The 22,885-nt window shown below is 41.3% G+C and overlaps 1 protein-coding gene across 2 annotated transcripts in view; it reads left to right on the top strand.

Annotated features, from left to right (window-relative positions):
* LOC123995484 (chloride intracellular channel protein 5-like) overlaps window positions 1-22,885 on the top strand; it is an 89,937-nt gene that overhangs the window by 21,030 nt on the left and 46,022 nt on the right. Inside the window, exon 1 of one of the 2 annotated variants that reach the window (XM_046299133.1) lies at window positions 16,689-17,085. The exons of the other annotated variant lie outside the window; for it this stretch is intronic. Within the exon in view, the coding sequence (XP_046155089.1) occupies window positions 17,032-17,085 (54 nt within the window). The 5' untranslated portion in view covers window positions 16,689-17,031. Of the gene's footprint in view, window positions 1-16,688; window positions 17,086-22,885 lie in introns of those variants that run through there. 2 annotated transcript variants of the gene reach the window in all.

Raw genomic sequence — 22,885 nt, 5'->3', positions numbered from 1 at the left:
GCTGTCTGACTGGGTAGCTGACTGGCTAGCTGACTGGCTGGCTGACATGCTGGCTGACTGTCTGACTGGCTAGCTGACTTGCTGACTGATTTTATTTATTAGGATCCCCATTAGCCGACACCAATGGCTACAGCTAGTCTTACTGGGATCCCCATTAGCCGACACCAATGGCTACAGCTAGTCTTACTGGGATCCCCATTAGCCGACACCAATGGCGACAGCTAGTCTTACTGGGATCCCCATTAGACGACACCTTAACCCTGAACGCAGGACAAGGGAGAGCTGTCTAACAGCTGACATGCTCTGCTGTTCCAGTTGAAGTCGGAAGTTTACATACACCTCAGCACAATACATTTAACTTTTTATGGCTGCAGGGGCAGTATTGAGTAGTTTGGATGAAAAGGTGCCCATTGTAAACGGCCAGCTCCTCAGTCTCAGTTGATAATACATGCATATTATTATTAGTATTAGATAGAAAACACTCTAAAGTTTCCAAAACAGTCAAAATATTGTCTGTGAGTATAACAGAACTGATATTGCAGGCGAAACCCTGAGGAAAATCAAAACAGGAACTCCATGTTCCATAGCCTCTCTTTGCTGGATTTAAAGGGATATGAACCAGATTCCTTTTCCTATCGCTTCCTCAAGGTGTCAACACTCTTCAGACATAGTTTCAGGCTTTTATTTTGAAAAATGAGCCAGAAAGATAACATATATGCCATTTAGCAGATAACATCGCGTCAAGTGGTCACATGAGTTTTGCTCGTGCAACAGAGTTTGGACAGCCATTGTTTTCCCCTCTCCTACTGTGAAAGACACTTGCGGTTGATATATTATCAATTATATATTTTAAAAACAACCTGAGGATTGATTGTAAAAAACGTTTGACATGTTTCTGTGGACATTATGGAAACTATTTGGAATTTTCGTCTGCGTTGTCGTGACCGCTCTTTCCTGTGGATTTCTGAACATAACGCCACAAACAAACGGGGGTATTTTGGAAATAAAAATCATCTTTATGGAACAAACGGAACATTTGTTGTGTAACTGGGAGTCTCGTGAGTGAAAACATCCGAAGATCATCAAAGATAAACGATTCATTTGATTGCTTTTCTGATTTTCGTGACCGAGCTACCTGATGCTAAGTGTACTTAATGTTTGTTGTGCTATCGATAAACTTACACAAACGCTTGGATTGCTTTCGCTGTAAAGCATAATTTCAAAATTTGACACAACAGGTGGATTAACAAAAGGCTAAACTGTGTTTTCCTATATTGCACTTGTGATTTCATGAATATAAATATTTATAGTAATATTTATTGTATGTAGCGCTATGCTATTCAGCGGTTGTTGATGACACTTATCCCGATATCGGGATTGCAGCCATAAAAAGTTAAACTGACATTTAATCCTACAAAAATTCCCTGTTTTTGGTCAGTTAGGATCACCACGTTATCTTAAGGATGTGAAATGTCCTAATAATAGTAGAGAGAATGATTTATTTCAGCTTTTATTTCTTTCATCACATTCCCAGTGGGTCAGAAGTTTACATGCACTCAATTAGTATTTGGTAGCATTGCCTTTAAATTGTTTAACTTGGGTCAAACGTTTCGGGTAGCCTTCCACAAGCTTTCCACAATAAGTTGGGCGAATTTTGTCCCATTCCTCCTGACAGAGCCTGTGTAACTGAGTCAAGTTTGTAGGCCTCCTTGCTCGCACATGCTTTTTCAGTTCTGTCCACAAATGTTCCATAGGATTGAGGTCAGGGCTTTGTGATGGCCACTCCAATACCTTGACTTTGCTGTCCATAAGCCATTTTGCCACAACTTTGGAAGAATGCTTGGGGTCATTGTCCATTTGGAAGAATGCTTGGGGTCATTGTCCATTTGGAAGAATGCTTGGGGTCATTGTCCATTTGGAAGAATGCTTGGGGTCATTGTCCATTTGGAAGAATGCTTGGGATCATTGTCCATTTGGAAGAATGCTTGGGGTCATTGTCCATTTGGAAGAATGCTTGGGATCATTGTCCATTTGGAAGAATGCTTGGGGTCATTGTCCATTTGGAAGAATGCTTGGGGTCATTGTCCATTTGGAAGAATGCTTGGGATCATTGTCCATTTGGAAGAATGCTTGGGGTCATTGTCCATTTGGAAGAATGCTTGGGGTCATTGTCCATTTGGAAGAATGCTTGGGGTCATTGTCCATTTGGAAGAATGCTTGGGGTCATTGTCCATTTGGAAGAATGCTTGGGGTCATTGTCCATTTGGAAGAATGCTTGGGGTCATTGTCCATTTGGAAGAATGCTTGGGGTCATTGTCCATCTGGAAGTGGCTTCTTCCTTGCTGAGCGGCCTTTCAGGTTATGTCGATATAGGACTCATTTTACTGTGGATATAGAAACAGATGTACCTGTTTCCTCCAACATCCTCACAATGAATTTTGCTGTTGTCTGGGAATGATTTGCACTTTTCGCACCAAAGTACGTTCATCTCTAGAAGACAGAACGCATCTCCTTCCGGAGAGGTATGACGGCTGCGTGGTCCCATGGTGTTTATACTTACCTATTATTGTTTGTACAGATGAACGTGGTACCTTCAGGCGTTTGTATATGTCTCCCAAGGATGAACCAGACTTGTGGAGGTCTACAATAATTTTTCTGAGGTCTTGGCTCATTTATTTGGATTTTTCCATGATGTCTAACAAAGAGGCACTGAGTTTGAAGGTAGACCTTGAAATACATCCACAGGTACACCTCCAATTGACTCAAATGATGTCAATTAGCCTTTCAGAAGCTTCTAAAGCCATGACATTTTCCTGGAATTTTCCAAGCTGTTTAAAGGCACAGTCAACATAGTGTATGTAAATTCTGACCCACTGGATACAGTGATTTACTGTAACGGTTGTCTGTGGTGAAGAAGGTGAGGACCAACGCGCAGGTAAGTTTTCATTTTCTTTAATAGAACTCAGAACACTAAAATACAAAACCAACAAGAGAACGAAATGAAACCGAAACAGTTCTGTCTGGTACAGATACGAAACAGAAAATATTCACCCACAACAAAACAGGCTGCCTACGTATGGTTCTCAATCAGGGACAACGATTGACAGCTGTCTCTGATTGAGAACCATACCAGGCCAAACACAGAAATCCCAAATCATAGAAAAAAAGAACATAGACAACCCACCCAACTCACGCCCTGACCACACTAAAACAAAGACATAACAAAAGAACTAAGGTCAGAACGTGACAATTACAAGTGAAATAATCTGTCTGAAAAATTGTTGGAAAAAATGACTTGTGTTTCAATTATAATAAATATCAACTGTGTAGTGACTCTGGTCTTTCCCGGCCTTCTCAGTCCACACCCACTTCCCTAAGCCAACCAAGCCCTCATATCGGTTTAACCCACTAGGGAATATTCTCTATCATTTCCTTGTAACCATCTACTGTTTGTTTGTTGGTGCATTTCTGTGATTATTTTGTTAGTTAGAAAATCAATGATTAAGACAATTGGTGTATGGATGATTCATTGTGAAGGCTGGGTTCGTGCAGATAACCAACAATTTACAACATTTGGAATGAGACTAACGTGAGATAAAGAATAATTCATTAATTAGAAGACTAATTGATCAGATATTAAAATATTATAACTTTGTAATTTGCAGATTTTCTTTGGTGCCCCGACATCCTAGTTAATTACATTTACATGATTAGTTTAATCACGTAATATTAATTACAGGGAATTGATTTGATGAAATAACAGTCTTCACTTTAATGATGCCAAAGACATGACAGTAGTTATATACAGGGTCAGTAGTTATATACAGGGTCAGTAGTTATATACAGGGTCAGTAGCTATATACAGGGTCAGTAGCTATATACAGGGTCAGTAGCTATATACAGGGACAGTAGTTATATACAGGGACAATAGTTATATACAGGGTCAGTAGTTATATACAGGGTCAGTAGTTATATACAGGGACAGTAGCTATATACAGGGACAGTAGCTATATACAGGGACAGTAGCTATATACAGGGACAGTAGCTATATACAGGGACAGTAGCTATATACAGTAGCTATATACAGGGACAGTAGCTATATACAGGGTCAGTAGTTATATACAGGGTCAGTAGTTATATACAGGGTCAGTAGCTATATACAGGGACAGTAGCTATATACAGGGACAATAGATATATACAGTAGCTATATACAGGGACAATAGATATATACAGGGACAATAGATATATACAGTAGCTATATACAGGGACAGTAGCTATATACAGGGACAATAGATATATACAGTAGCTATATACAGGGACAATAGACATATACAGTAGCTATATACAGGGACAGTAGCTATATACAGGGTCAGTAGCTATATACAGGGACAATAGATATATACAGGGACAGTAGATATATACAGGGTCAGTAGTTATATACAGGGTCAGTAGTTATATAGAGGGACAATAGATATATACAGTAGTTATATACAGGGACAATAGATATATACAGTAGCTATATACAGGGACAATAGATATATACAGTAGCTATATACAGGGACAATAGATATATACAGGGACAGTAGATATATACAGGGTCAGTAGTTATATACAGGGTCAGTAGCTATATACAGGGACAATAGATATATACAGGGACAATAGTTATATACAGGGTCAGTAGTTATATACAGGGACAGTAGTTATATACAGGGACAATAGTTATATACAGGGTCAGTAGTTATATACAGGGACAGTAGTTATATACAGGGTCAGTAGCTATATACAGGGACAGTAGTTATATACAGGGTCAGTAGCTATATACAGGGACAATAGTTATATACAGGGTCAGTAGTTATATACAGGGACAGTAGTTATATACAGGGACAGTAGTTATATACAGGGTCAGTAGCTATATACAGGGTCAGTAGCTATATACAGGGACAGTAGTTATATACAGGGACAATAGTTATATACAGGGACAATAGATATATACAGGGACAATAGTTATATACAGGGTCAGTAGTTATATACAGGGACAGTAGCTATATACAGGGACAATAGTTATATACAGGGTCAGTAGTTATATACAGGGTCAGTAGCTATATACAGGGACAGTAGCTATATACAGGGACAGTAGTTATATACAGGGACAGTAGTTATATACAGGGTCAGTAGCTATATACAGGGACAGTAGCTATATACAGGGACAGTAGTTATATACAGGGACAATAGTTATATACAGGGTCAGTAGTTATATACAGGGTCAGTAGCTATATACAGGGACAGTAGCTATATACAGGGACAGTAGCTATATACAGGGACAGTAGCTATATACAGTAGCTATATACAGGGACAGTAGCTATATACAGGGACAATAGATATATACAGTAGCTATATACAGGGTCAGTAGCTATATACAGGGACAATAGATATATACAGGGACAGTAGATATATACAGGGTCAGTAGTTATATACAGGGACAGTAGCTATATACAGGGACAATAGATATATACAGTAGCTATATACAGGGTCAGTAGCTATATACAGGGACAATAGATATATACAGGGACAGTAGATATATACAGGGTCAGTAGTTATATACAGGGACAGTAGCTATATACAGGGACAGTAGTTATATACAGGGACAGTAGTTATATACAGGGACAGTAGCTATATACAGGGACAGTAGCTATATACAGGGTCAGTAGTTATATACAGGGACAGTAGCTATATACAGGGACAGTAGTTATATACAGGGACAGTAGCTATATACAGGGACAGTAGCTATATACAGGGTCAGTAGCTATATACAGGGTCAGTAGTTATATACAGGGTCAGTAGTTATATACAGGGACAGTAGCTATATACAGGGACAGTAGCTATATACAGGGTCAGTAGTTATATACAGGGTCAGTAGTTATATACAGGGACAGTAGTTATATACAGGGACAGTAACTATATACAGGGTCAGTAGTTATATACAGGGTCAGTAGTTATATACAGGGACAGTAGCTATATACAGGGACAGTAGTTATATACAGGGTCAGTAGCTATATACAGGGTCAGTAGCTATATACAGGGTCAGTAGTTATATACAGGGACAGTAGTTATATACAGGGACAGTAGCTATATACAGGGTCAGTAGCTATATACAGGGTCAGTAGTTATATACAGGGTCAGTAGTTATATACAGGGACAGTAGCTATATACAGGGTCAGTAGTTATATTTACATTTACATTTAAGTCATTTATATACAGGGTCAGTAGCTATATACAGGGTCAGTAGCTATATACAGGGACAGTAGCTATATACAGGGACAGTAGCTATATACAGGGTCAGTAGCTATATACAGGGACAGTAACTATATACAGGGACAGTAGCTATATACAGGGACAATAGATATATACAGGGACAGTAGCTATATACAGGGACAATAGATATATACAGGGACAGTAGCTATATACAGGGTCAGTAGTTATATACCGGGACAGTAGTTATATACAGGGTCAGTAGCTATATACAGGGACAGTAGCTATATACAGGGACAGTAGCTATATACAGGGTCAGTAGTTATATACAGGGTCAGTAGTTATATACAGGGACAGTAGTTATATACAGGAACAGTAACTATATACAGGGTCAGTAGTTATATACAGGGTCAGTAGTTATATACAGGGACAGTAGCTATATACAGGGACAGTAGCTATATACAGGGACAGTAACTATATACAGGGACAGTAGCTATATACAGGGACAGTAGCTATATACAGGGACAGTAACTATATACAGGGACAGTAGCTATATACAGGGTCAGTAGTTATATACAGGGACAGTAGTTATATACAGGGACAATAGTTATATACAGGGTCAGTAGTTATATACAGGGACAGTAGCTATATACAGGGACAGTAGCTATATACAGGGACAGTAGCTATATACAGTAGCTATATACAGGGTCAGTAGCTATATACAGGGACAATAGATATATACAGGGACAGTAGATATATACAGGGTCAGTAGTTATATACAGGGACAGTAGCTATATACAGGGACAGTAGTTATATACAGGGACAGTAGTTATATACAGGGACAGTAGCTATATACAGGGACAGTAGTTATATACAGGGACAGTAGTTATATACAGGGTCAGTAGCTATATACAGGGACAGTAGCTATATACAGGGACAGTAGTTATATACAGGGACAGTAGCTATATACAGGGTCAGTAGTTATATACAGGGACAATAGATATATACAGGGACAGTAGCTATATACAGGGTCAGTAGCTATATACAGGGACAGTAGCTATATACAGGGACAGTAGTTATATACAGGGACAGTAACTATATACAGGGTCAGTAGTTATATACAGGGTCAGTAGTTATATACAGGGACAGTAGCTATATACAGGGACAGTAGCTATATACAGGGACAATAGATATATACAGGGTCAGTAGCTATATACAGGGTCAGTAGCTATATACAGGGACAGTAGCTATATACAGGGACAATAGATATATACAGGGTCAGTAGCTATATACAGGGACAGTAGCTATATACAGGGTCAGTAGTTATATACCGGGACAGTAGTTATATACAGGGTCAGTAGCTATATACAGGGACAGTAGCTATATACAGGGTCAGTAGTTATATACAGGGTCAGTAGTTATATACAGGGTCAGTAGTTATATACAGGGACAGTAGTTATATACAGGGACAGTAACTATATACAGGGTCAGTAGTTATATACAGGGTCAGTAGTTATATACAGGGACAGTAGCTATATACAGGGAGAGTAGCTATATACAGGGACAATAGATATATACAGTGTCAGTAGTTATATACAGGGACAGTAGCTATATACAGGGTCAGTAGCTATATACAGGGACAGTAGTTATATACAGGGACAGTAGCTATATACAGGGTCAGTAGCTATATAATAATATATGCCATTTAGCAGACGCTTTTATCCAAAGCGACTTACAGTCATGTGTGCATACATTCTACGTATGGGTGGTCCCGGGGATTGAACCCACTAACCTGGCGTTACAAGCGCCATGCTCTACCAACTGAGCTACAGAAGGGACAGTAGCTATATACAGGGACAGTAGCTATATACAGGGACAATAGCTATATACAGGGACAGTAGCTATATACAGGGACAGTAGCTATATACAGGGACAGTTCCAGGGTCAGTAGCTATATACAGGGACAGTAGCTATATACAGGGTCAGTAGTTATATACAGGGACAGTAGCTATATACAGGGACAGTAGCTATATACAGGGACAGTAGTTATATACAGGGTCAGTAGCTATATACAGGGTCAGTAGCTATATACAGGGACAGTAGCTATATACAGGGACAGTTCCAGGGTCAGTAGCTATATACAGGGACAGTAGCTATATACAGGGACAGTAGCTATATACAGGGACAGTAGTTATATACAGGGTCAGTAGTTATATACAGGGTCAGTAGCTATATACAGGGACAGTAACTATATACAGGGACAGTAGCTATATACAGGGACAATAGATATATACAGGGACAGTAGCTATATACAGGGACAATAGATATATACAGGGACAGTAGCTATATACAGGGACAATAGTTATATACAGGGTCAGTAGCTATATACAGGGACAGTAGCTATATACAGGGTCAGTAGTTATATACAGGGTCAGTAGCTATATACAGGGTCAGTAGCTATATACAGGGACAATAGATATATACAGGGACAGTAGCTATATACAGGGACAATAGTTATATACAGGGACAGTAGTTATATACAGGGACAGTAGCTATATACAGGGTCAGTAGTTATATACAGGGTCAGTAGCTATATACAGGGTCAGTAGCTATATACAGGGACAGTAGCTATATACAGGGACAGTAGCTATATACAGGGACAATAGATATATACAGGGTCAGTAACTATATACAGGGTCAGTAGTTATATACAGGGACAATAGATATATACAGGGTCAGTAGCTATATACAGGGTCAGTAGTTATATACAGGGTCAGTAGTTGTATACAGGGTCAGTAACTATATACAGGGTCAGTAGTTATATACAGGGACAATAGATATATACAGGGTCAGTAGCTATATACAGGGACAGTAGTTATATGCAGGGTCTGTAGTTATATACAGGGTCAGTAGCTATATACAGGGTCAGTAGCTATATACAGGGTCAGTAGCTATATACAGGGTCAGTAGCTATATACAGGGTCAGTAGTTATATACAGGGTCAGTTCCAGGGTCAGTAACTATATACAGGGTCAGTAGCTATATACAGGGTCAGTAGTTATATACAGGGTCAGTTCCAGGGTCAGTAACTATATACAGGGTCAGTAGCTATATACAGGGTCAGTAGTTATATACAGGGTCAGTAGCTATATACAGGGTCAGTAGCTATATACAGGGTCAGTAGTTATATACAGGGTCAGTTCCAGGGTCAGTAGTTATATACAGGGTCAGTATTTATATACAGGGTCAGTAGTTATATACAGGGACAGTAGCTATATACAGGGTCAGTAGTTATATACAGGGACAGTAGTTATATACAGGGTCAGTAGCTATATACAGGGTCAGTAGTTATATACAGGGTCAGTAGCTATATACAGGGTCAGTAGCTATATACAGGGTCAGTAGTTATATACAGGGTCAGTAACTATATACAGGGTCAGTAGCTATATACAGGGTCAGTAGCTATATACAGGGTCAGTAGCTATATACAGGGTCAGTAGTTATATACAGGGTCAGTAGTTATATACAGGGTCAGTAGCTATATACAGGGTCAGTAGCTATATACAGGGACAGTAGTTATATACAGGGTCAGTAGCTATATACAGGGTCAGTAGCTATATACAGGGTCAGTAGCTATATACAGGGTCAGTAGTTATATACAGGGTCAGTAGTTATATACAGGGTCAGTAGCTATATACAGGGTCAGTAGCTATATACAGGGTCAGTAGTTATATACAGGGTCAGTAGCTATATACAGGGTCAGTAGCTATATACAGGGACAGTAGCTATATACAGGGTCAGTAGTTATATACAGGGACAGTAGCTATATACAGGGTCAGTAGCTATATACAGGGTCAGTAGTTATATACAGGGTCAGTAGTTATATACAGGGACAGTTCCAGGGTCAGTAGTTATATACAGGGTCAGTAGTTATATACAGGGTCAGTAGCTATATACAGGGTCAGTAGCTATATACAGGGACAGTAGTTATATACAGGGTCAGTAGTTATATACAGGGTCAGTAGCTATATACAGGGTCAGTAGCTATATACAGGGTCAGTAGTTATATACAGGGTCAGTAGCTATATACAGGGTCAGTAGTTATATACAGGGTCAGTAGTTATATACAGGGACAGTAGCTATATACAGGGTCAGTAGCTATATACAGGGTCAGTAGCTATATACAGGGACAGTAGTTATATACAGGGACAGTAGTTATATACAGGGTCAGTAGTTATATACAGGGTCAGTAGCTATATACAGGGTCAGTAGCTATATACAGGGTCAGTAGTTATATACAGGGTCAGTAGTTATATACAGGGTCAGTAGCTATATACAGGGTCAGTAGTTATATACAGGGTCAGTAGCTATATACAGGGTCAGTAGCTATATACAGGGACAGTAGCTATATACAGGGTCAGTAGTTATATACAGGGACAGTAGCTATATACAGGGTCAGTAGCTATATACAGGGTCAGTAGTTATATACAGGGTCAGTAGTTATATACAGGGACAGTTCCAGGGTCAGTAGTTATATACAGGGTCAGTAGTTATATACAGGGTCAGTAGCTATATACAGGGTCAGTAGCTATATACAGGGTCAGTAGTTATATACAGGGTCAGTAGTTATATACAGGGTCAGTAGCTATATACAGGGTCAGTAGTTATATACAGGGACAGTAGCTATATACAGGGACAGTAGCTATATACAGGGACAGTAGCTATATACAGGGTCAGTAGTTATATACAGGGTCAGTAGTTATATACAGGGACATTAGTTATATACAGGGTCAGTAGTTATATACAGGGTCAGTAGCTATATACAGGGTCAGTAGCTATATACAGGGTCAGTAGTTATATACAGGGTCAGTAGCTATATACAGGGTCAGTAGTTATATACAGGGTCAGTAGTTATATACAGGGTCAGTAGTTATATACAGGGACATTAGTTATATACAGGGTCAGTAGTTATATACAGGGTCAGTAGCTATATACAGGGACAGTAGTTATATACAGGGTCAGTAGTTATATACAGGGTCAGTAGTTATATAAAGGGTCAGTAGTTATATACAGGGTCAGTAGCTATATACAGGGTCAGTAGTTATATACAGGGTCAGTAGTTATATACAGGGTCAGTAGTTATATACAGGGTCAGTAGTTATATACAGGGTCAGTAGCTATATACAGGGTCAGTAGCTATATACAGGGTCAGTTATATAGGGCAGTAGTTATATACAGGGTCAGTAGTTATATACAGGGTCAGTAGCTATATACAGGGTCAGTAGCTATATACAGGGTCAGTAGTTATATACAGGGTCAGTAGTTATATACAGGGTCAGTTCCAGGGTTCCAGTCTGTCATCATCTCAGTGTATCCTAGTGCCCTGTCTCTCAGTGTTACAGTGTATCCTAGCCCACTGTCTCTCAGTGTATCCTATCACCCTGTCTCTCAGTGTTACAGTGTATCCTATCCCCCTGTCTCTCAGTGTTACAGTGTATCCTAAACCCCTGTCTCAGTATATCCTAGCCCTGTGTCTCTCAGTGTTACAGTGTATCCTATCCCCCTGTCTCTCAGTGTTACAGTGTATCCTAGCCCCCTGTCTCAGTGTATCCTAGCCTCCTGTCTCCCAGTGTATCCTAGCCCCCTGTCTCTCACTGTATCCTAGTACCCTGTCTCTCAGTGTAACAGTGTATCCTAGTGCCCTGTCTCTCAGTGTTACAGTGTATCCTAGCACCCTGTCTTTCAGTGTCACAGTGTATCCTAGCCCCCTGTCTCTCAGTGTTACAGTGTATCCTAGCGCGTTGTCTCTCAGTGTTACAGTGTATCCTAGCCCCCTGTCTCTCAGTGTTACAGTGTATCCTAGCCCCCTGTCTCAGTGTATCCTAGCCCCCTGTCTCTCAGTGTTACAGTGTATCCTTGCCCCCTGTCTCTCAGTGTTACAGTGTATCCTAGCCCCCCTGTCTCTCAGTGTATCCTAGCCCCCTGTCTCTCAGTGTATTCTAGCCCCCCTGTCTCTCAGTGTTACAGTGTATCCTATCCCCCTGTCTCTCAGTGTTACAGTGTATCCTATCCCCCTGTCTCTCAGTGTTACAGTGTATCCTATCCCCCTGTCTCTCAGTGTTACAGTGTATCCTAGCCCCCTGTCTCAGTGTATCCTAGCCCTGTGTCTCTCAGTGTTACAGTGTATCCTAGCCCCCTGTCTCAGTGTATCCTCGCCCCCTGTCTCAGTGTATCCTAGCCCCCTGTCTCCCAGTGTATCCTAGCCCCCTGTCTCTCAGTGTTACAGTGTATCCTAGTACCCTGTCTCTCAGTGTTACAGTGTATCCTAGCGCCCTGTCTCTCAGTGTTACAGTGTATCCTAGTGCCCTGTCTCTCAGTGTTACAGCGTATCCTATCCCCCTGTCTCTCAGTGTTACAGTGTATCCTATCCCCCTGTCTCAGTGTATCCTCGCCCCCTCTCTCAGTGTATCCTCGCCCCCTCTCTCAGTGTATCCTCGCACCCTCTCTCAGTGTATCCTAGCCCCCTGTCTCTCAGTGTATCCTATCCTCTTTGTCTTCCAGTGGTGAGCTATTCTGAAAGCCCATTCAGTCTATCTACGTCCCAAATGGGTCCCTATTCCCTAAATAGTGCGCTGTTTTACAATAGAGACACTTGGGAATAGGGTGCTATCTGGGACACAGCTACGGCAGTCTCTAGACTTCAACGTGATTACTGTTCCTGTCTGTTTTATGACACAGCTAGGACCGGCTAGGACCAGCTAGGACCGGCTAGAACCGGCTAGGACCAGCTAGGACCAGCTAGGACGAGCTAGGACCGGCTAGGACCGGTTAGTACCAGCTAGGACCAGCTAGGACCTTCATAAAAGCTGTTGTGAAATCTGCCACACCTTCTCACCATGGTTTCACTCTGACTGGGAGGTAGGGAGTTGGGGTTAGGTGTGTGTGTGTGTGTGTGTGTGTGTGTGTGTGTGTGTGTGTGTGTGTGTGTGTGTGTGTGTGTGTGTGTGTGTGTGTGTGTGTGTGTGTGTGTGTGTGTGTGTGTGTGTGTGTGTGTGTGTGTGTGTGTGTGTAGAATACAGCTGATCTGACTAGCTTGGTAGAATGGGGTTCATCTGGCTAGGTAGGTAGAATGGGGTTGATCTGGCTAGGTAGGTAGAATGGGGTTGATCTGGCTAGGTAGGTAGAATGGGGTTGATCTGGCTAGGTAGGTAGAATGGGGTTCATCTGGCTAGGTAGGTAGAATGGGGTTCATCTGGCTAGGTAGGTAGAATGGGGTTCATCTGGCTAGGTAGGTAGAATGGGGTTGATCTGGCTAGGTAGGTAGAATGGGGTTGATCTGGCTAGGTAGGTAGAATGGGGTTCATCTGGCTAGGTAGGTAGAATGGGGTTCATCTGGCTAGGTAGGTAGAATGGGGTTCATCTGGCTAGGTAGGTAGAATGGGGTTCATCTGGCTAGGTAGGTAGAATGGGGTTGATCTGGCTAGGTAGGTAGAATGGGGTTGATCTGGCTAGGTAGGTAGAATGGGGTTCATCTGGCTAGGTAGGTAGAATGGGGTTCATCTGGCTAGGTAGGTAGAATGGGGTTCATCTGGCTAGGTAGGTAGAATGGGGTTCATCTGGCTAGGTAGGTAGAATGGGGTTGATCTGGCTAGGTAGGTAGAATGGGGTTCATCTGGCTAGGTAGGTAGAATGGGGTTCATCTGGCTAGGTAGGTAGAATGGGGTTCATCTGGCTAGGTAGGTAGAATGGGGTTGATCTGGTTTGGTAGAAACGGTGGGGCAGACTTCCTTCTCCAAAGAAAAGCTCTATGTAGAAATAAGTTCTGATATTTAAAATATGTATAATTAACCAGGAGCTCATAAAACCGCTGCTATGCAATGTAGCGACAATCTCACTCTGAAGAGGCATGTGGCCTTGTTCACTCTGAAGAGCAGTGTGTCAGTCGACCACTAGAGGGGGGTGTTGTCTCTCTCTCCAGGGTTAATCCAACCGAGCCTTCCATCAGTATAGAGACCTGTGTGATGAAAGGTAGTAATTATACCTGTGAATAAATATTTCATATATTCAGGGATGAAGCGGTGGGAGGGTGGGAGGTACTTATGTAGAGGACATTATCATCCCTTACAGTCAGAGCAGTGTGTCAGTCGACCACTAGAGGGGGGTGTTGTCTCTCTCTCCAGGGTTAATCCAACCGAGCCTTCCATCAGTATAGAGACCTGTGTGATGAAAGGTAGTAATTATACCTGTGAATAAATATTTCATATATTCAGGGATGAAGCGGTGGGAGGGTGGGAGGTACTTATGTAGAGGACATTATCATCCCTTACAGTCAGAGCAGTGTGTCAGTCGACCACTAGAGGGGGGTGTTGTCTCTCTCTCCAGGGTTAATCCAACCGAGCCTTCCATCAGTATAGAGACCTGTGTGATGAAAGGTAGTAATTATACCTGTGAATAAATATTTCATATATTCAGGGATGAAGCGGTGGGAGGGTGGGAGGTACTTATGTAGAGGACATTATCATCCCTTACAGTCAGAGCAGTGTGTCAGTCGACCACTAGAGGGGGGTGTTGTCTCTCTCTCCAGGGTTAATCCAACCGAGCCTTCCATCAGTATAGAGACCTGTGTGATGAAAGGTAGTAATTATACCTGTGAATAAATATTTCATATATTCAGGGATGAAGCGGTGGGAGGGTGGGAGGTACTTATGTAGAGGACATTATCATCCCTTACAGTCAGAGCAGTTGTTGTTGTTCACATACTCTAGATCTTTCTACCTATATTGGTCATTTACAGAAACCTTGAGGCCCCAGGGTTAGTCCCCATGCAGCAGACACCTTGAGGCCCCAGGGTTAGAGTCCTCACCAGCAGACACCTTGAGGCCCCAGGGTTAGAGTCCTCACCAGGAGACACCTTGAGGCCCCAGGGTTAGTCCCTATGCAGCAGACACCTTGAGGCCCCAGGGTTAGTCCCTATGCAGCAGACAACTTGAGGCCCCAGGGTTAGAGTCCTCACCAGCAGACACCTTGAGGCCCCAGGGTTAGTCCCCATGCAGCAGACACCTTGAGGCCCCAGGGTTAGAGTCCTCACCAGCAGACACCTTGAGGCCTCAGGGTTAGAGTCCTCACCAGCAGACAAATTGAGGCCCCAGGGTTAGAGTCCTCACCAGCAGACACCTTGAGGCCCCAGGGTTAGAGTCCCCATGCAGTAGAAACCGAGGCCCCTGGGTTAGAGTCCCCAGCAGCTAAAACCAAATCCAAGCATGAATAATGTAACAGGATTCCTCTCTCTGTCAGATCAGATATAAGCCGTGCTAGTTAGCTTGCCAGGCAGAACTGTGAACACACATTAAATATACATGTCTCTCTCTCTCTCTCTCTCTCTCTCTCTCTCTCTCTCTCTCTCTCTCTCTCTCTCTCTCTCTCTCTCTCTCTCTCTCTCTCTCTCTCTCTCTCTCTCTCTCTCTCTCTCTCTCTCTCTCTCTCTCTCTGCTGCTGCTGGGGGAAGTGTTCACCTGTTTATCTACGAGATTATAGTTACTCTAAGGGGTTAATTTATTTAGAATTCTAGGATTCGGAGGTTGAAGGGTGTGATTTCAGACTAGGTTGAAGGGTGTGATTTCAGACTAGGTTGAAGGGTATGATTTCAGACTAGGTTGATAGGTTTGATTTCAGACTCGGTTGAAGGGTGTGATTCCAGACTAGGTTGAAGGGTGTGATTCCAGACTAGGTTGAAGGTTGTGATTTCAGACTAGGTTGAAGGGTATGATTTCAGACGAGGTTGAAGGGTGTGATTTCAGACTAGGTTGAAGGGTATGATTTTAAGACTAGGTTGAAGGGTGTGATTTCCGACTAGGTTGAAGGGTATGATTTTAAGACTAGGTTGAAGGGTGTGATTTCAGACTAGGTTGAAAGGTTTGATTTCAGATTAGGTTGAAGGGTGTGATTTCAGACTAGGTTGAAGGGTGTGATTTCAGACTCGGTTGAAGGTTATCATTCAGATTTATAGAAGTCAGAGCAGATTTAATACTTCTATAGTGCAAGAGATGCAGCTTATTTCCATATCTAACACCTGCTTATGTTTGTGACTAGAATGTCATGCAAAGATCATTGAACAAGTGACCACACAGCCTTCAGAGAGGTGGCGCTGTACCTGACCTGATTTCACTGACGAAAGTAGTGAGTTTTCAGTGATGCTGAGGGGGAGAGAGAGAGATGGAGGCAGGGAGACGATAGGGGAAGGGAGGGGGAGAGAAAGAGAGGAGGGTGAAGTGTGCAAGAGGTGAGGGAGAGAGTTGGTGAAGTGAGATGGAGAGAGAGAGAGAGAGAGAGAGAGAGAGAGAGAGAGAGAGAGTGAGTGAGGGATACAGAGCTCCGCCCCCTTGCTATAGTCTGCCACCTGTTCTGTTCCCCTCCCTCTCTCTCTGTGTGTGTCAGTCAGAGCTATCTGCTTCTCATCACTCAGCTGTAGCTTGGGCCAAATCAGAGTCACACCTGGTCTACACCTGTTACCTGTTTCACATCCTTCCTGACAACATTGTTGGAGCCTGGAGGAAACAGGAGGAAGGGAGAGCGGAGGAGGAGTACAGAACAAAGCATCCTAACCTAAGGACTGAGCCAGGACCAGGAGAGCAGTGAGCTCTGTCATCAGAACAGACAGGAGGATGTAGGCTTCAGGACTGTGGATGGGACTTGATTTTGAAGACGTGCAGATTTGGCTCTTACTGCAACGTAAGGGGACAGTAAACTCGAAGGACGGACAGACAGCCTGTCAGAAAGACAGACATGACCTCACCAAACGGAGAAGACAGAGACCCTGAGATAGAGCTTTTTGTCAAGGTAAGATGTGTGTGACAGGTGTGTGTAGTGTAGTAGTGGACAGTGTGTGTGTGTGTGTGTTCTGTAATGTAGTAGTGGACAGTGTGTGTGTTCTGTAGTGTAGTAGTGGACAGTGTGTGTGTGTTCTGTAGTGTAGTAGTGGATAGTGTGTGTGTGTGTGTGTGTTCTGTAGTGTAGTAGTGGACAGTGTGTGTGTGTTCTGTAGTGTAGTAGTGGACAGTGTGTGTGTGTTCTGTAGTGTAGTAGTGGACAGTGTGTGTGTGTTCTGTAGTGTAGTAGTGGACAGTGTGTGTGTGTTCTGTAGTGTAGTAGTGGACAGTGTGTGTGTGTTCTGTAGTGTAGTAGTGGACAGTGTGTGTGTGTGTTCTGTAGTGTAGTAGTGGACAGTGTGTGTGTGTTCTGTAGTGTAGTAGTGGACAGTGTGTGTGTGTTCTGTAGTGTAGTAGTGGACAGTGTGTGTGTGTTCTGTAGTGTAGTAGTGGACAGTGTGTGTGTGTTCTGTAGTGTAGTAGTGGAGAGTGTGTGTGTGTTCTGTAGTGTAGTAGTGGACAGTGTGTGTGTGTGTTCTGTAGTGTAGTAGTGGACAGTGTGTGTGTGTTCTGTAGTGTAGTAGTGTACAGTGTGTGTGTGTGTTCTGTAGTGTAGTAGTGTACAGTGTGTGTGTGTGTTCTGTAGTGTAGTAGTGGACAGTGTGTGTGTGTTCTGTAGTGTAGTAGTGGACAGTGTGTGTGTGTTCTGTAGTGTAGTAGTGGACAGTGTGTGTGTGTGTTCTGTAGTGTAGTAGTGGACAGTGTGTGTGTGTGTGTTCTGTAGTGTAGTAGTGGACAGTGTGTGTGTGTGTGTGTGTGTGTTCTGTAGTGCAGTAGTGGACAGTGTGTGTTGTAATAGTAGGGTTAGAGTTACAGTAGCAACAGGTTCTGCTGAGCAGAGTAACACAGCCTTCTCCAAACTGCCCTATGGCTATAGCGATACACACTATCCTACCTTATCTACTGTTTATCCTCATACACACTATCCTACCTTATGTACTGTATACCCTCATACACACTATCCTACCTTATCTACTGTATATCCTCATACACACTATCCTACCTTATCTACTGTATATCCTCATACACACTATCCTACCTTATGTACTGTATACCCTCATACACACTATCCTACCTTATCTACTGCTACTGTATATCCTCATACACACTATCCTACCTTATCTACTGCTACTGTATATCCTCATACACACTATCCTACCTTATATACTGTATATCATCATACACACTATCCTACCTTATCTACTGCTACTGTATATCCTCATACACACTATCCTACCTTATCTACTGCTACTGTATATCCTCATACACACTATCCTACCTTATCTACTGTATATCCTCATACACACTATCCTACCTTATCTACTGCTACTGTATATCCTCATACACACTATCCTACCTTATCTACTGTATATCCTCATACACACCATCCTACCTTACCTACTGCTACTGTATATCCTCATACACACTATCCTACCTTATCTACTGTATATCCTCATACACACTATCCTACCTTATCTACTGCTACTGTATATCCTCATACACACTATCCTACCTTATCTACTGCTACTGTATATCCTCATACACACTATCCTACCTTATCTACTGCTACTGTATATCCTCATACACACCATCCTACCTTATCTACTGCTACTGTATATCCTCATACACACCATCCTACCTTATCTACTGCTACTATATATCCTCATACACACTATCCTACCTTATCTACTGCTACTGTATATCCTCATACACACTATCCTACCTTATCTACTGTATATCCTCATACACACCATCCTACCTTATCTACTGTATATCCTCATACACACTATCCTACCTTATCTACTGTATATCATCATACACACTATCCTACCTTATCTACTGCTACTGTATATCCTCATACACACTATCCTACCTTATCTACTGTATATCCTCATACACACTATCCTACCTTATCTACTGTATATCCTCATACACACTATCCTACCTTATCTACTGTATATCCTCATACACACTATCCTACCTTATCTACTGCTACTGTATATCCTCATACACACTATCCTACCTTATCTACTGCTACTGTATATCCTCATACACACTATCCTACCTTATGTACTGTATATCCTCATACACACTATCCTACCTTATCTACTGTATATCCTCATACACACTATCCTACCTTATCTAATGTATATCCTCATACACACTATCCTACCTTATCTACTGTATATCCTCATACACACTATCCTACCTTATCTACTGTATATCCTCATACACACTATCCTACCTTATCTACTGTATATCCTCATACACACTATCCTACCTTACCTACTGTATATCCTCATACACACTATCCTACATTATCTACTGTATATCCTCATACACACTATCCTACCTTATCTACTGCTACTGTATATCCTCATACACACTATCCTATCGTATCTACTGTATATCCTCATACACACTATCCTACCTTATCTACTGTATATCCTCATACACACTATCCTACCTTATCTACTGTATATCCTCAAACACACTATCCTACCTTATCTACTGTATATCCTCATACACACTATCCTACCTTATCTACTGTATATCCTCATACACACTATCCTACCTTATCTACTGTATATCCTCATACACACCATCCTACCTTATCTACTGCTACTGTATATCCTCATACACACTATCCTACCTTATCTACTGTATATCCTCATACACACTATCCTACCTTATCTACTGTATATCCTTATACACACTATCCTACCTTATCTACTGCTACTGTATATCCTCATACACACTATCCTACCTTATCTACTGCTACTGTATATCCTCATACACACTATCCTACCTTATCTACTGTATATCCTCATACACACTATCCTACCTTATCTACTGCTACTGTATATCCTCATACACACTATCCTACCTTATCTACTGTATATCCTCATACACACTATTCTACCTTATCTACTGTATATCCTCATACACACTATCCTACCTTATCTACTGTATATCCTCATACACACTATCCTACCTTATCCACTGCTACTGTATATCCTCATACACACCATCCTACCTTATATACTGTATATCCTCATACACACTATCTTACCTTATCTACTGCTACTGTATATCCTCATACACACTATCCTACATTATCTACTGTATATCCTCATACACACTATCCTACCTTATCTACTGCTACTGTATATCCTCATACACACTATCCTACCTTATCTACTGCTACTGTATATCCTCATACACACTATCCTACCTTATCTACTGTATATCCTCATACACACTATCCTACCTTATCTACTGTATATCCTCATACACACTATCCTATCTTATCTACTGTATATCCTCATACACACTATCCTACCTTATCTACTGTATATCCTCATACACACTATCCTACCTTACCTACTGTATATCCTCATACACACTATCCTACATTATCTACTGTATATCCTCATACACACTATCCTACCTTATCTACTGCTACTGTATATCCTCATACACACTATCCTACCTTATCTACTGTATATCCTCAAACACACTATCCTACCTTATCTACTGTATATCCTCATACACACTATCCTACCTTATCTACTGTATATCCTCATACACACTATCCTACCTTATCTACTGTATATCCTCATACACACCATCCTACCTTATCTACTGCTACTGTATATCCTCATACACACTATCCTACCTTATCTACTGTATATCCTCATACACACTATCCTACCTTATCTACTGTATATCCTTATACACACTATCCTACCTTATCTACTGCTACTGTATATCCTCATACACACTATCCTACATTATCTACTGTATATCCTCATACACACTATCCTACCTTATCTACTGTATATCCTCATACACACTATCCTACCTTATCTACTGCTACTGTATATCCTCATACACACTATTCTACCTTATCTACTGCTACTGTATATCCTCATACACACTATCCTACCTTATCTACTGTATATCCTCATACACACTATCCTACCTTATCTACTGTATATCCTCATACACACTATCCTACCTTATCTACTGCTACTGTATATCCTCATACACACTATCCTACATTATCTACTGTATATCCTCATACACACTATCCTACCTTATCTACTGCTACTGTATATCCTCATACACACTATCCTACCTTATCTACTGTATATCCTCATACACACTATCCTACCTTATCTACTGTATGTCCTCATACACACTATCCTACCTTATCTACTGTATATCCTCATACACACTATCCTACCTTATCTACTGCTACTGTATATCCTCATACACACTATCCTACCTTATCTACTGCTACTGTATATCCTCATACACACTATCCTCCCTTATCTACTGTATATCCTCATACACACTATCCTACCTTATCTACTGTATATCCTCATACACACTATCCTACCTTATCTACTGCTACTGTACATCCTCATACACACTATCCTACCTTATCTACTGTATATCCTCATACACACTATCCTACCTTATCTACTGTATATCCTCATACACACTATCCTACCTTATCTACTATATATCCTCATACACACTATCCTACCTTATCTACTGCTACTGTATATCCTCATACACACTATCCTACCTTATCTACTGTATATCCTCATACACACTATCCTACCTTATCTACTGTATATCCTCATACACACTATCCTACCTTATCTACTGTATATCCTCATACACACTATCCTACCTTATCCACTGCTACTGTATATCCTCATACACACCATCCTACCTTATATACTGTATATCCTCATACACACTATCTTACCTTATCTACTGCTACTGTATATCCTCATACACACTATCCTACATTATCTACTGTATATCCTCATACACACTATCCTACCTTATCTACTGCTACTGTATATCCTCATACACACTATCCTACCTTATCTACTGCTACTGTATATCCTCATACACACTATCCTACCTTATCTACTGTATATCCTCATACACACTATCCTACCTTATCTACTGTATATCCTCATACACACTATCCTATCTTATCTACTGTATATCCTCATACACACTATCCTACATTATCTACTGTATATCCTCATACACACTATCCTACCTTATCTACTGCTACTGTATATCCTCATACACACTATCCTACCTTATCTACTGTATATCCTCATACACACTATGCTACCTTATCTACTGTATATCCTCATACACACTATCTTACCTTATCTACTGCTACTCTATATCCTCATACACACCATCCTACCTTATCTACTGCTACTGTATATCCTCATACACACTATCCTACCTTATCTACTGTATATCCTCATACACACTATCCTACCTTATCTACTGTATATCCTCATGCACACTATCCTACCTTATCTACTGTATATCCTCATACACACCATCCTACCTTATCTACTGCTACTGTATATCCTCATACACACTATCCTACCTTATCTACTGTGTATCCTCATACACACTATCCTACCTTAACTACTGTATATCCTCATACACACTATCCTACCTTATCTACTGTATATCCTCATACACACTATCCTACCTTATCTACTGTATATCCTCATACACACCATCCTACCTTACCTACTGCTACTGTATATCCTCATACACACTATCCTACCTTAACTACTGTATATTCTCATACACACTATCCCACCTTATCTACTGTATATCCTCATACACACTATCCTACCTTATCTACTGCTACT

This window comes from Oncorhynchus gorbuscha, linkage group LG14 (assembly GCF_021184085.1).
Source record: "Oncorhynchus gorbuscha isolate QuinsamMale2020 ecotype Even-year linkage group LG14, OgorEven_v1.0, whole genome shotgun sequence".
Taxonomy (NCBI): Eukaryota; Metazoa; Chordata; class Actinopteri; order Salmoniformes; family Salmonidae; genus Oncorhynchus; species Oncorhynchus gorbuscha.
The sequence above is the reverse complement of the archived record's forward strand: the minus strand, read 5'-3'. Positions and strand labels throughout refer to the sequence as shown.